The 21,595-nt window shown below is 39.9% G+C and overlaps 1 protein-coding gene across 4 annotated transcripts in view; it reads left to right on the forward strand.

The window, feature by feature from the left end:
- The first annotated feature begins 3,560 nt into the window (after positions 1 to 3,560).
- The window catches only part of LOC133539864 (oxysterol-binding protein-related protein 10), a 196,079-nt gene continuing 178,044 nt past the window's right edge, over positions 3,561 to 21,595 (forward strand). For all 4 annotated transcript variants that reach the window (XM_061882123.1, XM_061882125.1, XM_061882126.1 and 1 more), the window contains exon 1: positions 3,561 to 3,988. In XM_061882123.1, coding sequence (XP_061738107.1) covers positions 3,750 to 3,988 — 239 coding nt within the window. In that variant the 5' untranslated portion in view covers positions 3,561 to 3,749. The remainder of the gene's footprint in view (positions 3,989 to 21,595) is intronic.

A 21,595-nucleotide genomic window follows, 5' to 3' on the forward strand; every position in this document is an offset into this window, starting at 1 on the left:
TTGGAATATAATTATAACAGTTTATGTACATATTTATATACATTTTCTTTTTTTTTTCCATCCATTTTCTACTGCTTATTCCCTTTTTTATGGGGTCGCGGGGGGCGCTGGCGCCTATCTCAGCTGCAATCGGGCGGAAGGCAGCGTACACCCTGGACAAGTCGCCACCTCATCGCAGGGCCAACACAGATAGACAGACAACATTCACACTCCCATTCACACCCATCCATCCATTTCCTACCGCTTATTCCCTTTTGGGGTCGCGGGGGACGCTGGCGCCTATCTCAGCTACAATCGGGCGGAAGGCAGCGTACACCCTGGACAAGTCGCTAGCTCATCGCAGGGCCAACACAGATAGACACACAACATTCACACTCACATTCACACACTAGGGCCAATTTAGTGTTGCCAATCAACCTATCCCCAGGTGCATGTCTTTGGAAGTGGGAGGAAGCCGGAGTACCCGGAGGGAACCCACGCATTCACGGGTAGAATGATAAATAAATGATAAATGGGTTCTATAGCGCTTTTCTACCTTGAAGGTACTCAAAGTGCTTTGACACTACTTCCACATTTACCCATTCACACACACATTCACACACTGATGGAGGGAGCTGCCATGCAAGGCGCTAACCAGCACCCATCAGGAGCAAGGGTGAAGTGTCTTGCTCAGGACACAACGGACGTGACGAGGTTGGTACTAGGTGGGACTTGAACCCGGGTCCCTCGGGTTGCGCACGGCCACTCTCCCCACTGCGCTACGCCGTCCCTAACACAGAACATGCTAACTCCACACAGAAAGATCCTGAGCCTGGATTTGAACCCAGGACTGCAGGACATTCGTATTGTGAGGCAGACGCACTAACCCCTTCTGCCACTGTGAAGCCCATATACATATTTATATAATATTTACATATTTATATAATATGTAACTACAAGCTCCATTCCCAGATAGAGTCCCATTGCTTTTCTGAGCGGTCAAGCGAGTCAAAAGCCGAAAAAAAAAAAAAATATTTTTATTTTTATTTGTGGTTCTTTCGTGGTGGGCCGCCACAAATAAATGAATGTGTGTGGGGTCGCTGGAGCCTATCGCAGCTGCATTCGGGCGGAAGGCGGCGTACACCCTGGACCAGTCGCCACCTGATCTCAGGGCCAACACTGACAGACGACATTCACACTCACATTCACACACTAGGGCCAATTTAGTGTTGCCAATCAACCTATCCCCAGGTGCATGTCTTTGGAGGTGGGAGGAAGCAGAGTACCCGGAGGGAACCCACGCAGTCACAGGGAGAACATGCAAACTCCACACAGGAAGATCCCGAACCCGGAATTGAACCCGTGACTGCTCAGGACCTTCGTATTGTGAGGCAGATGCACTAACCCCTCTTCCACTGTGCTGCCATATATATATATATATATATATATATATATATATATATATATATATATATATAAATAAATGGAATATTACAGGAATAATGATGTGATGCAAATTTATTAGGGAAAGTGAAATAAACAAACATGTAAAAAAGAACAAAATCGGATTTTAACTTTTAATAATCATAAGACTAATAATACACACGGTCACCATTGTATACTTGAATTTAAACCTTTTAAAAAAATATATGAATAATTATCATATTTGTTTAAAATGTATTATTATTTTTTTAATCTAAAAATGGCTCCCACATTCTTTGATTTCTCTTGATGAGTTCTCATACTACTTCTTAAAGACACATTTCAGTACTTATATTAGTATTATTTTTGTTTTGTGTTGTTGTTCAGTGTATATATATTGTTGAATAACTAATCATATACAGTGAGCAACAAAATCGAAGGGTTTTCATTTTTGTTTTTGTTCACCTATTTTGCTCAACAGCTGCATGTATTAAAAAGGGATGATACTATGATATTGTTCCGACATTTTTATTGAATACTTTTAAAGGCCTACTGAAACCCACTACTACTCACCATGCAGTCTGATAGTTTATATATCAATGATGAAATATTAACATTGCAACACATGCCAATACGGCCGGTTTAGTTTACTAAATTGCAATTTTAAATTTCCCGGGAGTTTCGTCTTGAAAACCTTGTGTAATGATGACGTGTACGCAAAACGTCACGGGTTTTTAGGAAGTGTGAGCGCTGCACACACACACAGCTAAAAGTCTTCTGCTTTAACGGCATTATTACACAGTATTTTGGACATCTGTGTTGCTGGATCTTTTGCAATTTTATTCAATTAATATTGGAGAAGTCAAAGTAGAAAGATGTAGGTGGGAAGCTTTAGCCTTTAACCACACAAACACACGGTGATTCCTTGTTTAAAATTCCTGGAGGTGAAATTTTAGTATGGATCATAGCGCGGTCAAGCGAACATGGATCCCGACCACATGTCAACCATCAGGTTTCGGTGAGAAAATTGTCAGGGACGGCGTGGCGCAGTGGGGAGAGTGGCCGTGCGCAACCCGAGCGTCCCTGGTTCAATTCCCACCTAGTACCAACCTCGTCACGTCCGTTGTGTCCTGAGCAAGACACTTCACCCTTGCTCCTGATGGGTGTTGGTTAGCGCCTTGCATGGCAGCTCCCTCCATCAGTGTGTGTGTGAATGGGTAGATGTGGAAGTAGTGTCAAAGCGCTTTGAGTACCTTGAAGGTAGAAAAGTGCTATACAAGTACAACCCATTTATTTATCATTTATCATTAAAAAGTCGCTTCTTATCGGAGAAAAGCTGAGCTTGTGCCGTCCATAGCTGCCGTCGACTCCCCTGAGACATTGGCGTCAAAACACCCGTGGACACACCCCTCCGACTATCAGGTACTGTTAAACTCACTAAAACACTAGCAACACAAAAAAAAGATAAGGGATTTCCCAGAATTATCCTAGTAAATGTGTCAAAAAACATCAGAATCCGTCCCAATGCAATCGCGTTTTTTTTTTTCCCCCTAGTCCGTCGATTGTCAATATCCTCAAACACGAATCTTTCATCTTCGCTCAAATTAATGGGGAAATTGTCGTTTTCTTAGTCCGAATAGCACTTTTTGTTGGAGGCTCCCATTAAAATCAATGTGAATATATGAGGAGCCCTCACACTTGTGACGTCATCGTCTGCGACTTCCGGTAGAGGCAGGCCTTTTCTCTTAGCACCGAAAGTTGCAAACTTTATCGTGGATGTTCCCTACTAAATCCTTTCAGCAAAAATATGGCAATATCGCGAAATGATCAAGTATGACACATAGAATGGACCTACTATCCCCGTTTAACAAAGAAAATCTCATTTCAGTAGGCCTTTAAATGTTAGCTTTGTTTTATTTGGATTATAATTGCAATCAAAAATTTAAAGACAGAAATACCTAAATAACGGTCCAGAAAAATTATTGGTCGTGTCGTATCGTCGACCTTCACTGTTAATAATTGTTCTTTCTTCCAGCAGTCATGACATTTTTCTGGGGATGTGGAGCACGAGGCTAAACTGTCATTTCCGGTGGCGGGGCCAAGTGGCGAGTGGGCGTGGCCTCACGCCAGAACGCTCTCGTCCAGACTCTTAGTGCACTGCGGAGAGGAGAACCGCACAACCGCACAACCGGAGAAGATGTCTGCTCCCCCCACTCAGCTGGGGTCGCTCGCATCCACGTCACGGCGCGGTCACGACACATCTTCCAGTTGCCGCCGTGTCCATTAGCGCTCCAATGTGTTGGTGAAATCCTTCCCCTCCTTCCCTCCTCTTCCGTCCCCTCGCCAGCATGGACAAGACGCCGTGTAGTCCACATCCCGGGACCAACTCTTCCTCTTCGGACGGCGCCAACTCGTCGTCGAGGAAGCCCGGGAGGACAGGGTCGCAAAGCCCAGCCCAGTGCGGCCCCGCCGGAGCAGGAGGCGGACGGGGAGCTTTGCAGCAGCAGCAGCAGCTTCACGGTCGCAGGCGACAGCTGGAAGGAGTTCTCAGCAAATACACCAACCTCATCCAAGGCTGGCAGAACAGGTAATCAACTTAGTTTGCCACACATGCTGTCATGGCGCCTTGTTGTGCTTGTGCCATTGTCCACGTTGCACCTCACTTTAAAAGGGGAGTCAATTAAAATGCAAACTTTCCCTGCCAGGCTTAACAGAGCAAATACATTTTACTATGAATTGATTAACGTGGACCCCGACTTAAACAAGTTGAAAACTTATTCGGGTGTTTCCATGTAGTGGTCAATTGTATGGAATATGTACTGTACTGTGAAATCTACTAATAAAAGTCTCAATCCATCAATCAATACTACATATATGAAGCATTCTACCGAATTGGTTCAAAGTGAGGTTAGAAATAAAAATGTAAGTTGTAATCCCAAAGCTTTGTCCCTATACATAGTGTACAATATTTGAAGTACACTTTTCTGGAAAAAGAACGGTCAACTTTTACGTTGTATTGTAGCGTCTAGATCAGGGGCGCTCACACTTTTTCTGCAGGCGAGCTACTTTTCAATTGACCAAGTCGAGGAGATCTACCTCATTCCTATTTATAATTTATATTTATTTATTTATGAAAGAGACATTTTTGTTAACAAGTTAATGGTGTTTAATGATAATACAAGCATGTTTAACACACATAGATTCCTTTCTTTCATGAAGACAAGAATATAAGTTGGTGTATTTGATTCTGATGACTTGCATTGATTGGAATCAGACAGTGGTGCTGATAACGTCCGCATTTTCAAATGGAGGAAAAAAAAAGTCCTCCTTTCTGTCCAATACCACATGAAAGTGGTTGGATTTGGCATCTCATTTGTCCAACTTGCATACTCGTTTTTAAACACTTTGTTATGAGAGTAGCATATGTGTGTGGCCCTTTAATGTCTGGCAGCAGGTGAGTGACGTCAGTCAGTGTGCGGGTGGGCAAGCAAGTGAGAAAGCGGTCTGAGGGCGGGGGAGAAATATATTGGCATCAAACTCCGTAGCTTGCTAGCTTGTGCACGCTAGCTTTCTGAGACTCTTGTTAGCACAGGCAGGATGAAACAGGTCTTTTATAGTGAAGACAGGAACTGTGCAGTCGGTCTTTAGAGTTTTGACAGTAGGTACGGAGTCTCTAGAAATAAAATGTGTTTCTCTGCGTCCGCCCTGTTAGTGATTTTTTTCTTAAATATGAGCTTGCAGCAGCCAGCGTCATCTCACAAGATCCTCGGGTGCCGAAAATGTCAAACAACTGACGAAAGTGAAGTCTTGGTATGATTGATGATTGCTCATTTTTATGTATATTTTTTAATGCCTGGCTTGAGATCGACTGACACACCCTCCGAGATCAACCAGTCGATCGCGATCGACGTAATGGGCACCCCTGGTCTAGAACAAGGGTGCTCACACTTTTTCTGCAGGCGAGCTACTTTTCAATAGACCAAGTCGAGGAGGTCTACCTCATTCATATTTATAATTTATATTTATTTATTTATGAAAGGGACATTTTTGGTAACAAGTTAATGGTGTTTAATGATAATACAAGCATGTTTAAAGGCCTACTGAAACCCACTACTACCCACCACGCAGTCTGATAGTTTATATATCAATGATGAAATATTAACATTGCAACACATGCCAATACGGCCTTTTTAGTTTACTAAATTTCAGTTTTAAATTTCCCGGGAGTTTCTTCTTGAAAACGTCGCGTAATGACGACGTGTACGCGTGACGTCACGGACTGTTAGGAAATAGGAGCGCTGCACACACACACACAGCTTAAAGTCGTCTGCTTTAACGGCATAATTACACAGTATTTTGGAGAACTGTGTTGCTGAATCTTTTGCAAAACACAGTGATTCCTTGTTTAAAATTCCTGGAGGTGAAAATTTACTATGGATCAGAGCGCGGTCAAGCGAACATGTAACACGACGGAATGTCAACCAGCAGGTTTCGGTGAGAAAATTGTGGTTAAAAAGTCGCTTCTTACGGGAGATCAGCTGAGCTTGCGCCGTCCATAAAGCTGCCGTCGACTCCCCTGCAGCGTCTAGAACAGGGATGTCAAACATGCGGATCAGGCCCGCTGGCAGGTTCTCGATCCGGCCCACAAGATGAGAGTTTGCTGAGTGTAAAATTGAGCTGCAGTTTTAAGTTCTGTTCTAAATGTGTCCACTGGATGTTGCAGGAGTAAAATAAACAATTGGTAACTCCACTTATGATATACTTCTGTGAAAATTAAAGTAGTTTACAAAAAGTGAAGAGTGGCAATGACAAATGAGATATTTGATACTAAGACCAGTTTTTATTGATGCCTGGTATTGGTGTTTTTTGTTCAATCCTAGACGGCCTGGGACTTAGTTTAATTGCTTTGTAGATACACTGAGATTAAGTCTAAGTTCATTGTGTTCTGCTTTAAAGATGCACCAATTCTTTTCTTCAGAATGTTCAACTAACTTGAAGTGTTTTGTCACGAGGATTAATTGCGATTTGTACATTTTCAGAATGTGCTTGTTCTATTTTGGGCCAAGGCAACACAAAGAAAACAATCTGAAGTTGCCATAGTTGTATTTTTAAGTTATCATGCCATGATTTTACTCAACCGGCCCTCGTGGGAGTAGATTTTCCTCAATGCGGCCTCTGAGCCAAAAAAATGACTTTGACACCCCTGGTCTAGAACATTGGTTCTCAACCTTTTTTCAGTGATGTACCCCCTGTGAACATTTTTTTAATTCAAGTACCCCCTAATCAGAGCAAAACATTTTTGGTTGAAAAAAAGAGGTAAAGAAGTAAAATACAGCACTATGTCATCAGATTCTGATTTATTGAATTGTATAACAATGCAAAATATTGCTCATTTGTAGTGGTCTTTTTTGAACTATTTGGGAAAAAAGATATAAAAATAACAAACAACTTGTTGAAAAATAAACAAGTGATTCAATTATAAATAAAGATTTCTACACATAGAAGTAATCATCAACTTAAAGTGCCCTTTTTGGGGATTGTAATAGAGATCCATCTGGATTCATGAACTTAATTATAAACATTTCTTCACAAAAAACTAATATTTAACATCAATATTTATGAAACATGTCCACAAAAAAATCCAGCTGTCAACACTGAATATTGCATTGTTGCATTTCTTTTCACAGTTTATTAACTTACATTCATATTTTGTTGAAGTATTATTCAATAAAGATATTTATTAATTGTCGCTATTTTTAGAATATTAAAAAAAAAAAAATCTTACGTACCCCTTGGCATACCTTCAAGTACCCCGAGGGGTACTCGTACCCCCATTTGAGAACCACTGATCTAGAACAAGTGCACACAAAGTCTGACCCTCCTTTTTTTAAACTTTTATTGAGCAACCTATGTTAACAAAGCTCAATTTATCTCGTTCCTTCCACATGCAGGGCTCGAATTTAACCAAGGCAACTGTGGGAAGTGCCGTGACCGCCTTTGTCACTTGCCGTAATGCCCTAAAAATTGACTAGCGTCGACGCCAAAAACATGCCGTAACCGCCCTTGACTTTTTACTTATTAATGGACAATTGTAATGCAATTGTTTCGTCGAATAAATTGATAGAATAGATTACTTTTTTCTTACATTTTCAACTGTTTAAGACATTGCATGATTAACATCAATAAATATACATATCCAGCCATCCATTTTTCTACCGCTTGTCCCTTTTTGGGGTGGCGGGGGGTAGCTGGAGCCTATCTCAGCTATAGGCGGGGGTACGCCCTGGGCAAGTCGCCACCTTTTCGCAGGGCCTATATATATATATATATATATATATATATATATATATATATATATATATATATATATATATATATATATAATGTGGTAATGTGTATACATATATAATTAATATATATGTATATGTGTAGGGACGGCATGGCCCAGTGGAAAAGTGGCCGTGCGCAACCCGAGGGTCCCTGGTTCAATCCCCACCTAGTACCAACCTCGTCACGTCCGTTGTGTCCTGAGCAAGACACTTCACCCTTGCTCCTGATGTGTGCTGGTTTGCGCCTTGCATGGGAGCTCCCTCCATCAGTGTGTGAATGTGTGTGTGAATGGGTAAATGTGGAAGTAGTGTCAAAGCGCTTTGAGTACCTTGAAGTTAGAAAAGCGCTATACAAGTACAACCCATTTATATATATCTATATATATATATATATATATATATATATATACAGTGAAGAAAATAAGTATTTGAACACCCTGCTATTTTGCAAGTTCTCCCACTTAGAAATCATGGAGGGGTCTGAAATTTTCACGGTAGGTGCATGTCCACTATGAGAGATAACCTGAAAAGAAAATCCAGAAATCACAATCTATGATTTTTTAACAATTTATTCGTGTGATAAAGCTGAAAATAAGTATTTGAACACCAACAATAATATTTGGTAGAGTAGCCTTTGTTTGCAATTACAGAGGTCAAACGTTATTGATGGGGGGTGGCAGCGGCGGCGGCGATGACCAAGAAGAACACGCAGTTGGAATATAATTACAACACTTTATGTACATATTTATATAATATTTCCATATTTATATAATATGTAACTACAAGCTCCATTCACAGACAGAGTCCCATTGCTTTTATGAGCGGTTGAGCGAGTCAGCCATCCATCCATTTCTACCGCTTATTCCCTTTCGGGGTCGCAGGGGGCGCTGGCGCCTATCTCAGCTACAATCGGGCGGAAGGCGGGGTACACCCTGGAAAAGCCGGAAAAAATTATAATTATTATTTTTATTTTTTTGTGGTGGCCGTAATTCTTTCGTAGTGGGCCGCTACAAATTAATTAATGTGTGGGAAACCCTGGTATATATTAAGGCTGCAGCTAACGATTATTTTTCTATCGATTAATCTATAGATTTTTTTTTTTTTTTCGCTTAATCTATAGATTAATTATTATTTTTCTGCAATAGTATAAGCATTTCAAAAGTAAAAGTATTGCTTATTTTGCTTTAAAATGTGCAAAAATAAAGATAAACATCCAATAAAAAAAGTGCAAAACGAAATATTCTGTAACAACCGTGCAAACATTTCAACCAAAGTAAAAGTATAGCTTATTTTCTTTTAAAATGTGCAAAAATAAAGATAAAACATCCAGCACAAAAAAGTCCCAATCTAAATATTCTGGAGCACTGTAAACATTAAGTATTGCTTTTAAAATGTGCACAATAAACATCCAGTGCAACACAGTACACAATAACCAATTCTACTCATTCCAGTGAGTGACTAACAGTTGTAATGAAGAAAGGTTAGCATGTCTACATGCTCTGGGGTGAGGCTGGTTCTTTTCTTGTGTACAATATTCCCAGCAGCTGAAAATAGGCGCTCAGAAGGGGTTGATGTGTCTGGAACTAAGAGGTAAGACCGAGCCAGCATTGCCAGATTTGGAAACCTTGCCGGATGTTCTTTCCACCATTTTAATGGGTTTTCATCCTTGGAAATGGGGGATTCTCCAAAATAAGACACTAACTTGTTTCTGACCATTTCAGCAACATCACTGCCATTGTTGTCTTCCTCATTGTTGCTGAGTTCATCTGAATCAGTGCCAAGAAGTGTGTCTAGTAACTACACAAATTATCTTGATAATGATAGTATGATTAAAGTGAAAGTTAATTGTTTGTTTGTGCATAGTATATGTAACTGTTAATGTTGTAAAAGGTATTTTCACAACTAATTAACGTTAACAGTTAAAGAGGGGCGCGTCTTTGTAAACACTGAACAGGGACGCCAAACGCACCTCTGAGCGAAACGGTGCTTTAGTTTATGAATTTACAATGCAGATACAAATGACACATTCATGTTTTTTTGTAATGATGACAACGTATACTCACGCGGATGATTGATTAGTTGATGGTGATGGCAAGAGTGCTGTTGGGTGTTTTCTTTTCAAATGTTCGTTCATAGCCGTTGTGCTGCTATGATAGGCCATTTCCGCTCGACACAGTGTGCATTAGAGATGCGCAGTTTGCGGTCTCATGCGCGGATTCGGGCGGGTGTCATGACGAAAAATAGATTTTAGATAGATTCGGGCGGGTGGCCGTTGAACCATTCGGAAATATTTAATACACGTAGTTCAGGGATCGGCAACCTTTACCACTCAAAAAGCCATTTTGACCCGTGTCACAAAGTAAAGAAGACAATAGGAGCCGCAAACATTCTCGCGAATATCTGCTGGCGGTCACCCAGATTACAAGAACAAGGGCGTGCTATGAAGCCATTGCCTTTGACGCCTTCTACAACATGTACAAACTGCTTGCCAGTCCAGCAACATGTTGTATGTGGCTTCCGCAAACCCACGCACACGACTGCAAGGCATACTGGGTGATACAGAGTACACTGATGGTTGTGATATAAACAACTTTAACACTCTTATAACATGCGCCACACTGTGAAGCCACACCAAACAAGAATGACAAACACATTTCAGGAAAACATCCTCACAATAACACAACATAAACGCAACACAAAAAATACCCGGAATCCTTTGCATCTATTCCCACCTACCTCAACCGACGCACGGAAGGGGGGGGGTTTGGTGCTAGCGGGGTGTATAATATAGCCTGAAAGAGTTATGGATGCATAGTATTCTGGGTAATTGTTATGTTGCGTTTATAATGTGTTACAGTGCGGATGTTCTCCAGAAATGTGTTTGTCATTCTTGGGGATAAGCAGCCAATGTTCTTCTTAGAAAATGTGTTTTTTTGTTTGTTTCTTGAGCAGTAAGCCTTGATCAACGAAATGATAAAGGCTTGACATATCTCACTTTGCATGAAAGGACTTTCTACTTTATAGTTTCATATTTGAAGTTGAATTACTGACATGAATAGACTTTTACACAATATTCAAATTTTATGGGTTCCACCTGTATAATATACTGACGGAGTGAAAATGTGCTTGGAAGAAAACATGCAACTTTTCTCTGACTACAATTGAACATTCACCTACCAAAGAAACCTCCATGTGGCAATTTTTTGAAACCTTTTGGACCACAAACTTAGTCATTGTTCGGTGACATTTGTTTTTCGTGACCGAGTGGTACTTTTCCCAGCCGTGGTGAAAACTCACGGCAGACGTGAATTGGAGCCATCACTGCCCACATTCAAACCAGTCACAATATGTCTCCTTATGCTCATCTAAATGAGAAGCATTAATTTCAATTTAACAGGTTGTAGCGCTAACATTATAGGCGGTATTAGTACGTCTTGTGTTTACATCAGATGACTGCTGCTGCATAAGGTGAGATTGTAACAGTTCAAAAAATGTCAAATTTATTGCATGCTGTATGTTGAAATGTTTCAGCATATTGCTTGTATGTCCTCCTCGTGATGAAGTAGCAACTCTGGAACTATTACAAAAAGCGTTGTTGCAATCGTTTCTTGTAAACTGTCGGCAAACTTTGGTGTGCTTCTTCCTCCCGGGCACCGCTATGTTGCTGTCTAACGTCACTACGCACGTTGCATAATGACGTCATCCTCACCTGCGGTAACCGTTTAAGAAATTGTGTGAAAAAATGCCAAACTATTGATCCACTCTGAACTGGTTCTAAAACAAGGACCAGTTGTTTATTGCCATCCCTAGTTATGTTGGAATATTTTGTTTTTGACTAAAATGTTTGCCAAAGGGCTGCCTGATTTTTCGTATACCGTCAAAGATTGCGTACGGCAAACCAATGAGGCTGACTAACTATTCTGTTTGTTATTGTTGTATTGTTGATGGTCGTGTGATGGGTGATGAGCCTAAAAGACGCCAACGAGGAATCGTAGTACAAAAAGCTCTACGTGTTTCAGCGAGCCTCAGACTTGAACTGCAGCTTCCAGGAGAAAGAATATGGGCCTGATTACTTTTCTCCTCTACTCTCGGACCACTGTCCTAAATACTTTTTACACAAAGACCCCCACTCTTCGTAACTCTAGCCTTGGAGCCGGTGAGTCTGGACAAAGCCCAGTTTGTTGCTTGGCCAGTCAACCTATTTCCTGTGGTCTGTTTGAGTCGGTTGACCTCCGACCCCTATCCTCTACTCCTACTTGTGAGGGCTTTCTACCAGATGTCGTTATTGTGTCTACATTTCCTCCTAAAATCCAACTGCTACAACCTTTAAGTTCCCCAATGTCCTGGTGGCATTGGGGAACTCTCTGGACGAGCTGTGATAGACTTTTGCACCAGAAGCAGTCTAAGGGGCATATTTCCATAATAGGATAATCCTCGAAAGGATTATGTCACCAAATACAAATGCATGCCAGTTCAGAAAATGCTACACGGTATAATTCACCACATTATCATTCTGTGAACTAGAGTATCTTATGTGCTAGGGACTCAGTCTGTTTTTTTTTCTATTGAGTTTGGCTGCAAAATAAGCTTTGATAAAGAAAGTGAGAAACACTTCTGAATTTGACACAGAACTTGTAGCAAAGTACAAAGGCGGCGTACCACACCATAATTTATTCAAGTACATTGCACAGCAGCAACAGAACCATTGTTGTAATAGTGGTAAAGAGCAAACCACTGATATGGGAATAATACTGCTGAGCTCATTGTAAACAACATTATGTCAGGTGTAACATGCATGAGCTTCACCCAAAAGAGTAGCGACATTTTAAAGCGCAAACTGAGGTAGACGGTGACCGCCCATAATACTTTTATTGCATTTATATTATTACATTTTATATCTGAATGTTGCCTACATTCACATGTATTCATGTGACTTAAAAGTACCTTATCCATTAATATCAAGGGATAGTTTTGAAGTTTATTATGAGATTTAAGCATTGAAAGTAGCAACCCAAAAAAATATGACACATTATAAGCGGACCTTTTTGGGTCCCCGGAACCTTCTGGGAGAAATGTTATAAAAACGGCCGTTGCTCCAAAGTCAATGTTATGAATTGTTGACATATTTAAAACTCCAATTACCTCACATTAAATGTTTGATTTTGAAATGTTTTTTGGAAAATACTGCAAATTTTGTTTTGCCTTCTTTGACAAAAAGGCCATAATACATAAAAAACAAGACTTCATATCAATGGATGATCTACACCTAATTTAGAAATTTAAGCGATTTAAGTAATTAAAGTAAAAAACATTAATTACCTAAGACTTATGACAGATCTTTGCGGGTACCTGAGACTTCACTAAGAGTTAATTGAAAACCCCCAAGAGGCGCTAATTGGAGCTTTTACGTTATGTATCCAGCTTTTTAGCACTGTGTCTGGTGGTCTAGCTACACATCTAGTCATCCATCTAAGCGGTTTGGTTTTCAAGAAGAGATAATGATAATGTGAATGATATGAGATAAACACCATGATGACAGGAATTACTTAACAAAACACCTTAAGGCATACTTGCCAACCTTGAGACCTCCGATTTCGGCAGGCGGGGGGCGTGGTTAAGATGGGAGGAGTATATTTACAGCTGTTGTGTGCGCAGTTGTGCACTGCACTCTCTAAAAGCCGTAAATGTTATTGTCACATATGCATGATTGATTGAAACTTTTATTAGTAGATTGCACTGTACTGTATATATTCCGTACAATTGACCCCTAAATAGTAACACCCAAATAAGTTTTTCAATTTGTTTAAGTCGGGGTCCACGTTAATCAATTCATGGTACAGATATATACTATCAGCGTAATACAGTCATCATACAAGTAAATCATCATAGTATATACATTGAATCATTTACATTATTTACAATCCGGGGGGTGGGATGAGGAGCTTTGGTTGATGTCAGTACTTCAGTCATCAACAATTGCATCAACAGAGAAATGGACATTGAAGCAGTGTAAATCTTACTTAGTAGGATATGTACAGTGAGAAGAGAACATAGTGATAGACCTGATACATATTTAAATGACAATATTTTTGCCTCTCTAACCCTTTTCCTCATCCACTCTCTCCTTGTTTCTCCTGGAACTGGATTTACTTTTCACTAACACCCATCTGGAGTAACCCCAGGTTTTAAGGGTTTCCTTAAAATGCATATGCTCTTTCTCTTTGGTCTGTGGGCTGGTAGGAACACTATCAGCTCTGTGTTGTAGGGTTCTGATAACGCTCAGTGTGTGTTCCATTGGGTGGTCATGCTTAACTTGACATTTGCAGCTATGACCATTAGCTGTGTTGTTAGCATTGTATGGACCACTTTGTCATTTCACATCGCTCATGCCAAATTTCAAGTGCATCAATAGAGTTCATCTCCACTTAGCATTGCCATGACAGCTGCTCATTTCGGAGAGCTGATAACATAACTGTAAGTGGTGTTTCAATTCGAATTGAGGCCTAGACATCTTGCATTGGGTCTTTTGACATAGTTTACATCAAAGGCTTACCAATGGAGATGTTATTGATGAGGCAGGAGTTAACGATGAAGTGCACCAAAAAATTTTGCTAAAAGTTTGTCCACTTGAATGTTGCGGTAAAGATAGAATAGCGCCAAGATTATCCGCTGTGTTTTTGTTAGCATATTTCAGCCTTAACCCGGAAACGTATATTTCGCTTTGTGAATATCTTTATGGATCCTAACAACATCCATCTATCCATTTTTTACCGCTTGTCCCTTTCGGGGTCGCGGGGTGTCGCTGGAGCCTGTCTCAGCTGCATTCGGGCGGAAGGCGATACACAAAATAGGACTATTACTGCACTATAATCAGTTTAAGGTATTAATGAGACTAGGGATGGATCGGCCACTCATCAGTATCGCCGTTGCAAATGAATGCCTTTTAATGCTGATCTCAAACAGCGATACCCTCTGACTGACAGTGTATGTATTTTTAGTCTCCCGGTTAATCACTCAACTAGCAGCTAACTATGTGTCTCCATACACAGTGTAAAACCTCTCCACTTTGCTAATAATAATCTCGGTTATGGAAAGTAGAGTGCTTTTCTTATTATCTTAATTGAGCTCTAAATCGAGAACCCAGTGCATCAATTCTTTGGAATCGCTTGCTGTTTTTCAAAGGAAGCATTTAAGTCTCACCTTAAAACTCATTTGTATACTCTAGCCTTTAAATAGACCCCCTTTTTAGACCAGTTGATCTGCCGTTTCTTTTCTTTTTTCTCCTCTGTACCACTCTTCCTTGTAGAGGGGGTCTGGTCCGATGGCCATGGATGAAGTACAGGCTGTTCAGAGTCGGGACCCAGGATGGACCGCTCGTCTGTGTGTCGGCTGGGGACATCTCTGCGCTGCTGATCCGCCTCCGCTTGGGATGGTTTCCTATTTGCTCCACTGTGGACGGGAGTCTCGCTGCTGTGTTGGATCCGCTTTGGACTGTACTCTCGTGGTTGTGTTGTATCCACTATGGATTGAACTTTCACAGTATCATGTTAGACCCGCTCGAAATCCATTGCTTTCGGTCTCCTAGAGAGGGGGGATTGCCCACATATGCGGTCCTCTCCAAGGTTTCTCATAGTCATCATTGTCACCGACGTCCCACTGGATGTAAGTTCTCCTTGCCCTTATGTGGGCTCTACCGAGGATGTTGTTGTGGTTTGTGTTGTGGTTTGTGCAGCCCTTCGAGACACTAGTGATTTAGGGCTATATAAATAATCATTGATTGATTGATTGATTTAATTTTTACGGGTAGGAATGACATCATTGCGCAACGTGCATAGTGACGTCAGACAGCAACATAGAAAAAAATGTAACAGAGCTACTTGTAATAATTGCAAATAGAACTGGGCGATATATCGAGTTTGTAAGATATTGATTTCCTTGAGTTGCTGCCGGGGCGCTTATTAATTTAAAACATCTTCTCACTCCCGCGCTTACCAAAGGCATTTTGAAACAAGATATGAATTAAGAAAATATCGTGATATCGGTATACATTTTTTCACGTTAAAAAGACCAAACGCTGCTTATTTGTTGTGTTCCTTGTTTTCACCCCTTCCGCCTCCATGGGCTACTAAACCCCTCCCCTTCCTACTTCCAAGACGTACTTGCAGTATAAGAACATCCATGATTGGTTGATTCTTTACTATGATGAGTCATGATTGGTTAGGGACAGCCCAATCAGAGGCAAGATAGGGCGGGTCATCGAACAAGGAAGGGAAATCACAAAGTGCCTGCCTGCAAATGTACTTTTTTTTTTAAAGAGTTTGATAAATTTTGTATTATATGCATAGCTATGTTATTTATTTTAGAAATAACATTTTTCTATTCTATTCATGTTATGTAATTCTGTGCTACTTAAACAGTTTATTTTCTGTGCTGTTAATACCCATCTTGACTAACTGAGTTAATAAAAGTGCCACTGACTGTTTACAGTACAGTTGTCTTTCACTTCAATTTCACTGAATATCGCTCAAAAATTAATATCTTTATATGTACACTTTCATCGAAAAATATATCTCGATATATATCTAATATCGAGTGTAAGTAAAAATATATCGAGATATACTTTTTTGTCCATATCGCCCAGCCCTAATTGCAATTTTGCTGTTTCATCAAGAGGACAACTTGCGAGCAATATACTGAAACATTTGAACACACAGCATGCTATAACTATAAATGAATGTCACGTTTTTGAACCGCTCTGATCACATATCAGGCAGCCGGAGTCATCTTGTTTAAATACAATAGGTACTAACCAATGTATCTGCGGGGTCCTAAAGAGTCTTAAATCCAAAAATTTCAATTTTAGGCTTGGAAATGTCTAAAAGTCTCCCAAAAACTCGTAAAAGGTCTTTAATACAACTTTGAAAGGTCTTAAAAATCTACTACTTAATCTACTACTTTTATTTAAAACATGCATAAACTTCAGTCTCGCTTTGAAACATGACGAAAGCCCATGCAAAACCGAATTACATGCATAAAGTTAACCACTGATTGTTACACAAACATTAGGTGTGGTGAAATAACTTTCTGCATTTGACCCATCCCCTTGTTCCACTCTCTTGGAGGTGAGAGGAGCAGTGAGCAGCAGCGGTGGCCACGCTCGGGAATTATTTTGGTGATTTAGCACCCGATCCCAACCCTTGATGCCGAGTGGCAAGCAGGGAGGTAAAGGGTCCCATTTTATAGTCTTTGGTATGACTCGGCCGGGGTTTGAACTCGCGACCTACCGATCTCAGGGCGGACACTCTAACCATAAGATGGGTAAGGGCAAGTTTAACGATTTGTGGCTCCAGAACGATCTATTTAATGCATGTGGATGGAAAGGTATAATATGTTTAGAACCCGGGCTTCACGGTGGCAGAGGGGTTAGTGCGTCTGCCTCACAATACGAAGGTCCTGCAGTCCTGGGTTCAATTCCAGGTTGAGGATCTTTCTGTGTGGAGTTTGCATGTTCTCCCCGTGAATGCGTGGGTTCCCTCCGGGTACTCCGGCTTCCTCCCACTCCCAAAGACATGCACCTGGGGATAGGTTGATTGGCAACACTAAATTGGCCCTAGTGTGTGAATGTTGTCTGTCTATCTGTGTTGGCCCTGCGATGAGGTGGCGACTTGTCCAGGGTGTACCCCGCCTTCTGCCCGATTGTAGCTGAGATAGGCGCCAGCGCCCCCCGCGACCCCGAAAGGGAATAAGCGGTAGAAAATGGATGGATGGATGTTTAGAACCCGAATGTGGAGCCATCGAGGAGGGAAGCATTTGTAAACAAGTGAATGGAATGATAGTGAAAATCTGGGAATAATGCTTTGGCATTCACTCAATGATTGATACTAAAGTGATTATGATATTTTTATTTTCTCAGAACCATTTTTTTTTTGTTCATGTTTAAAACCTCAGGGTATAATTGCCCCAGGGCCAAAATTACAGTAAATGATTTAAATAAGTAATGAATAGTTTTTGGTTTTGTTTAGTTATTGTGTACTATGGACTTTTTTTTGCTCAAACAATTTTATGTTACAAAACAGAATAAGGAACTAGTTCAGATTCCTTGCCCTTGTGTGGGCCTACCGAGGATGTCGTAGTGGTTTGTGCAGCCCTTTGAGACACTAGTGATTTAGGGCTATATAAGTATACATTGATTGATTGATTGATATTGTGTTGATGTTGTTAAACTGTCAATAACCATAGATAGTGATCGATCTTGGTTTCGGCCGATGTCACTCAATAAAACCCTGATTGGATCATACCTACAATGAATACATTTCACATTGTATTATTGTGATCATAGTCATGATAGCAACAGTTTGACTATTTCTCCAAATCAAATCAACCAGTGTTTGGTTTTTGACCTTTGATATTCCACTGTATATTCACTTTTAAGGGCAAAAAAAAAAAAAGATTACCCAGCAAGGTGCTAATATCTTTTTGTATATCTTAACATTGCAGCACTTGAGCACTTCAACACTCTTACACTTAAATCTAACTTTCTATGGTAATTTAATTGCTGGCGTGTCATTAATAATTTGGATTATTTTTTTTTTGGTCCTACTGTACTTTGTATTATTATTGTTTTATCATTGTATCGTTTACCTGCTCAGTGGCCTAGTGGTTAGAGCAGGGGTCACCAACGCGGTGCCCGCGGGCACCAGGTTGCCCGTAAGGACCAGATGAGTAGCCCGCTGGCCTGTTCTAAAAATAGCTCAAATAGCAGCACTTACCAGTGAGCTGCCTCTATTTTTTACATTTTATTTATTTACTAGCAAGCTGGTCTCGCTTTGCTCGACATTTTTAATTCTATGAGAGACAAAAGTCAAATAGAATTTGAAAATCCAAGAAAATCTTCTCAAGACTTGGTCTTCACTTGTTTAAATAAATTATTTTATTTTTTTACTTTGCTTCTTATAACTTTCAGAAAGACAATTTTAGAAAAAAAATACAACCTTAAAAATGATTTTAGGATTTTTAAATACATATACCTTTTAAATTCCTTCCTCTTCTTTCCTGACAATTTAAATCAATGTTCAAGTATTTTATTTTTTTTATTGTAAAAAATGATAAATACATTTTAATTTAATTCTTCATTTTTAGCTGCTGTTTTTTTGACGAACAATATTAGTGAAATATTTCTTCAAACTTAAGATTAAAATTCAAAAAAATTATTCCGGCAAATCTAGAAAATCTGTAAATCAAATTTAAATCATATTTCAAAGTCTTTTGAATTTCTTTTAAAAATTTTGTTTTGGAAAATCTAGAAGAAATAATGATTTGTCTTTGTTAGAAAGATAGCTTGGTCCAATTTGTTATATATTCTAACAAAGTGCAGATTGGATTTTAACCTATTTAAAACATGTCATCAAAAATTTTGAATTAATCTTAATCAGGAAAAATTACTAATGATGTTCCATAAATTCTTTTTTTAACTTTTAAAAAAAGATTTGAATTAGCTACTTTTTCTCTCCATTTTTTTCGGTTGAATTTTGAATTTTAAATAGTCAAAATAGAATTTTCATTTTTTTCGTGTTTTCTCCTCCTTTAAACCGTTCAATTAAGTGTTTTTTTCATCACCTATTCTCTACAAAAACCCTTCCGTAAAAGGAAAAGAAATGCACAACGGAATGACAGACAGAAATACCCATTTTATATATATATATATATATATATATATATATATATATATATATAGATTCATTTATTAAAGGTAAATTGAGCAATTTGGCTATTTCTGGCAATTTATTTAAGTGTGTATCAAACTGGTAGCCCTTCGCATTAATCAGTACCCAAGAAGTAGCTCTTGGTTTCAAAAAGGTTGGTGACCCCTGGGTTAGAGTTTCCGCCCTGAGATCGGTTAGTCGTCACTTCAAACCCCGGCCGAGTCATTCCAAACACTATACAAATGGGATCCACACTGCAAAAACTGAAATCAAAGTAAGATGAAATATCTTAAATAAGGGTGATATTTGCTTATTTTCTGTCTGGTAAGATAATTCTTCTCACTAAGCAGATTTTATGTTAGAGTCTTTTACTTGTTTTAAGGGTTTTGCTCCTAAATGATCTCAGTAAGATACTACAGCTTGTTTCCGGCATTTTATGACCTATTTTGAGTAAAATATGCTTGAAACTATTTTTGTCCAAGTGTCCAAAACACATCCAGCAATGGTGCACAGGAAGGCGGGGAAGAAGAGGGGTAAAAGGCGGCCAAAATGTTCAAAAGTCCCAATTGTGTCCTAAATACCTCCCCGGGGTTCCAGTCCCACGAGTCCCGCCGCCGGCCACACAAGTCCTGGGATACAAAAAATGTCCAAAACGCAACCAGCAGAGTCCCACAGGAAGTAGGGGGGAAAAATGAGAAAAGTCGGCAAAAGTCCCCCAAAATTTTCTAAATACCTACCCAGGTTCGAGTCCCAACCGGGTTCGAGTTTGAGTTTGAGTGCGCACTCGAACCCGCGTGGGACTTTTGAACATTTCCCCGACTTCTCTCACTTTCCTCCCCACCTTCCCGTGGGACTTTGCTGGCCGTGTTTTGGACATTTTGGGCATCCCGGCTGGCGGCGGAACTTGTGGGGCTCGGACCTGTGTAGGTATTTTGAACATTTTTGGGACTTTTGCTGACTTTTCCAACTTTCATCCCCTCTCCCCATGGGACTCGGCTGGGTGTATTATGGACATTTTGGGCATCCTGGGACTTGCCCGGCCGTACATAAGATTTTATGTTAGTGTTTTACTTGTTTTAAGTGTTTAGGTCCTAAATGCTCTCAGTAAGATATTACAGCTTGTAGCTGAGATTTGATGACCTATATTGAGTAAAACATACTTGAAACGAGAATATTAAATGTTGCAAAGCTGTGTCATCAACATTTACCAGTATAAAACTAGTTTTTAAAGTAAGAATTTCTTATTTCAAGAATGAAAAACAAAATCATGACTTTGACACAATTGTTTCTCATATTAAAACAGATGACAGCCAAATAGACTTTGCCGTTTTTATTTTAATGAAACAATAGAAAATTCGTACACGTATACTGTAGTAGTACACTTGTTATTAGTTAGAATACACTTATTTGGAGGTATTTTTGGGTTCATTGAAGTTAGCTAATTTTACTTGTTTTGGAAAGTCTTGACTAGCCAAATTTTCTTGTTCTATTGGCAGATAATTTTGCTTAGTTCAAGTAAAATACCCCTCATTTTTGTATTTTTTTTCCTTGTTTTTGAACACTGACTTTTTGCAGTGCATTACCTCCCTACTTGGCACTCAGCATCAAGGGTTGGAATTGTGGGTTGAATCACCAAAATGATTCCCAAGCGTGGCCACCACTGCTGCTCACTGCTGCCCTCACCTCCCAGGGGGTGGAACAAGGAGATGGGTCAAACGCAGAGAGTAATTTCACCACACCTAGTGTGTGTGTGTGTGTGTGTGTGTGTCAATCAGTGGTACTTTACTTTAACTTTGGATATGGCCTTGCTGTCCTGTTTTTATGTGTTTGGCATGAATTGCCGCAGGGACGAAAAGATGGAAATTAGCCAGTGGCTACAATCTTGCATATTTACACTCGTGTGACAATCAGTTTGTACTGACTCTGTTTTAGAAATAAAATCGGTCAAGTTAAAGTACAAAAAGATTAACTTTGCAGTGCAGTAAGACACTTCCATAGGTGATGTTTACTTTTGCATAATGTTTATTTAATTGTCCACAACATATCCATTGATAATAGAAAAGACTCAAGGTGGCGGAGAGGGTTGGAGTAATTGCAGCCATTAGTGTGTTTTCACTATTGGTCTCAAATGTTGAGTGCTTTTTGTGCACGGTGGTGGTGAGG

This window comes from Nerophis ophidion, linkage group LG21, assembly GCF_033978795.1.
Source record: "Nerophis ophidion isolate RoL-2023_Sa linkage group LG21, RoL_Noph_v1.0, whole genome shotgun sequence".
Lineage (NCBI taxonomy): Eukaryota > Metazoa > Chordata > Actinopteri > Syngnathiformes > Syngnathidae > Nerophis > Nerophis ophidion.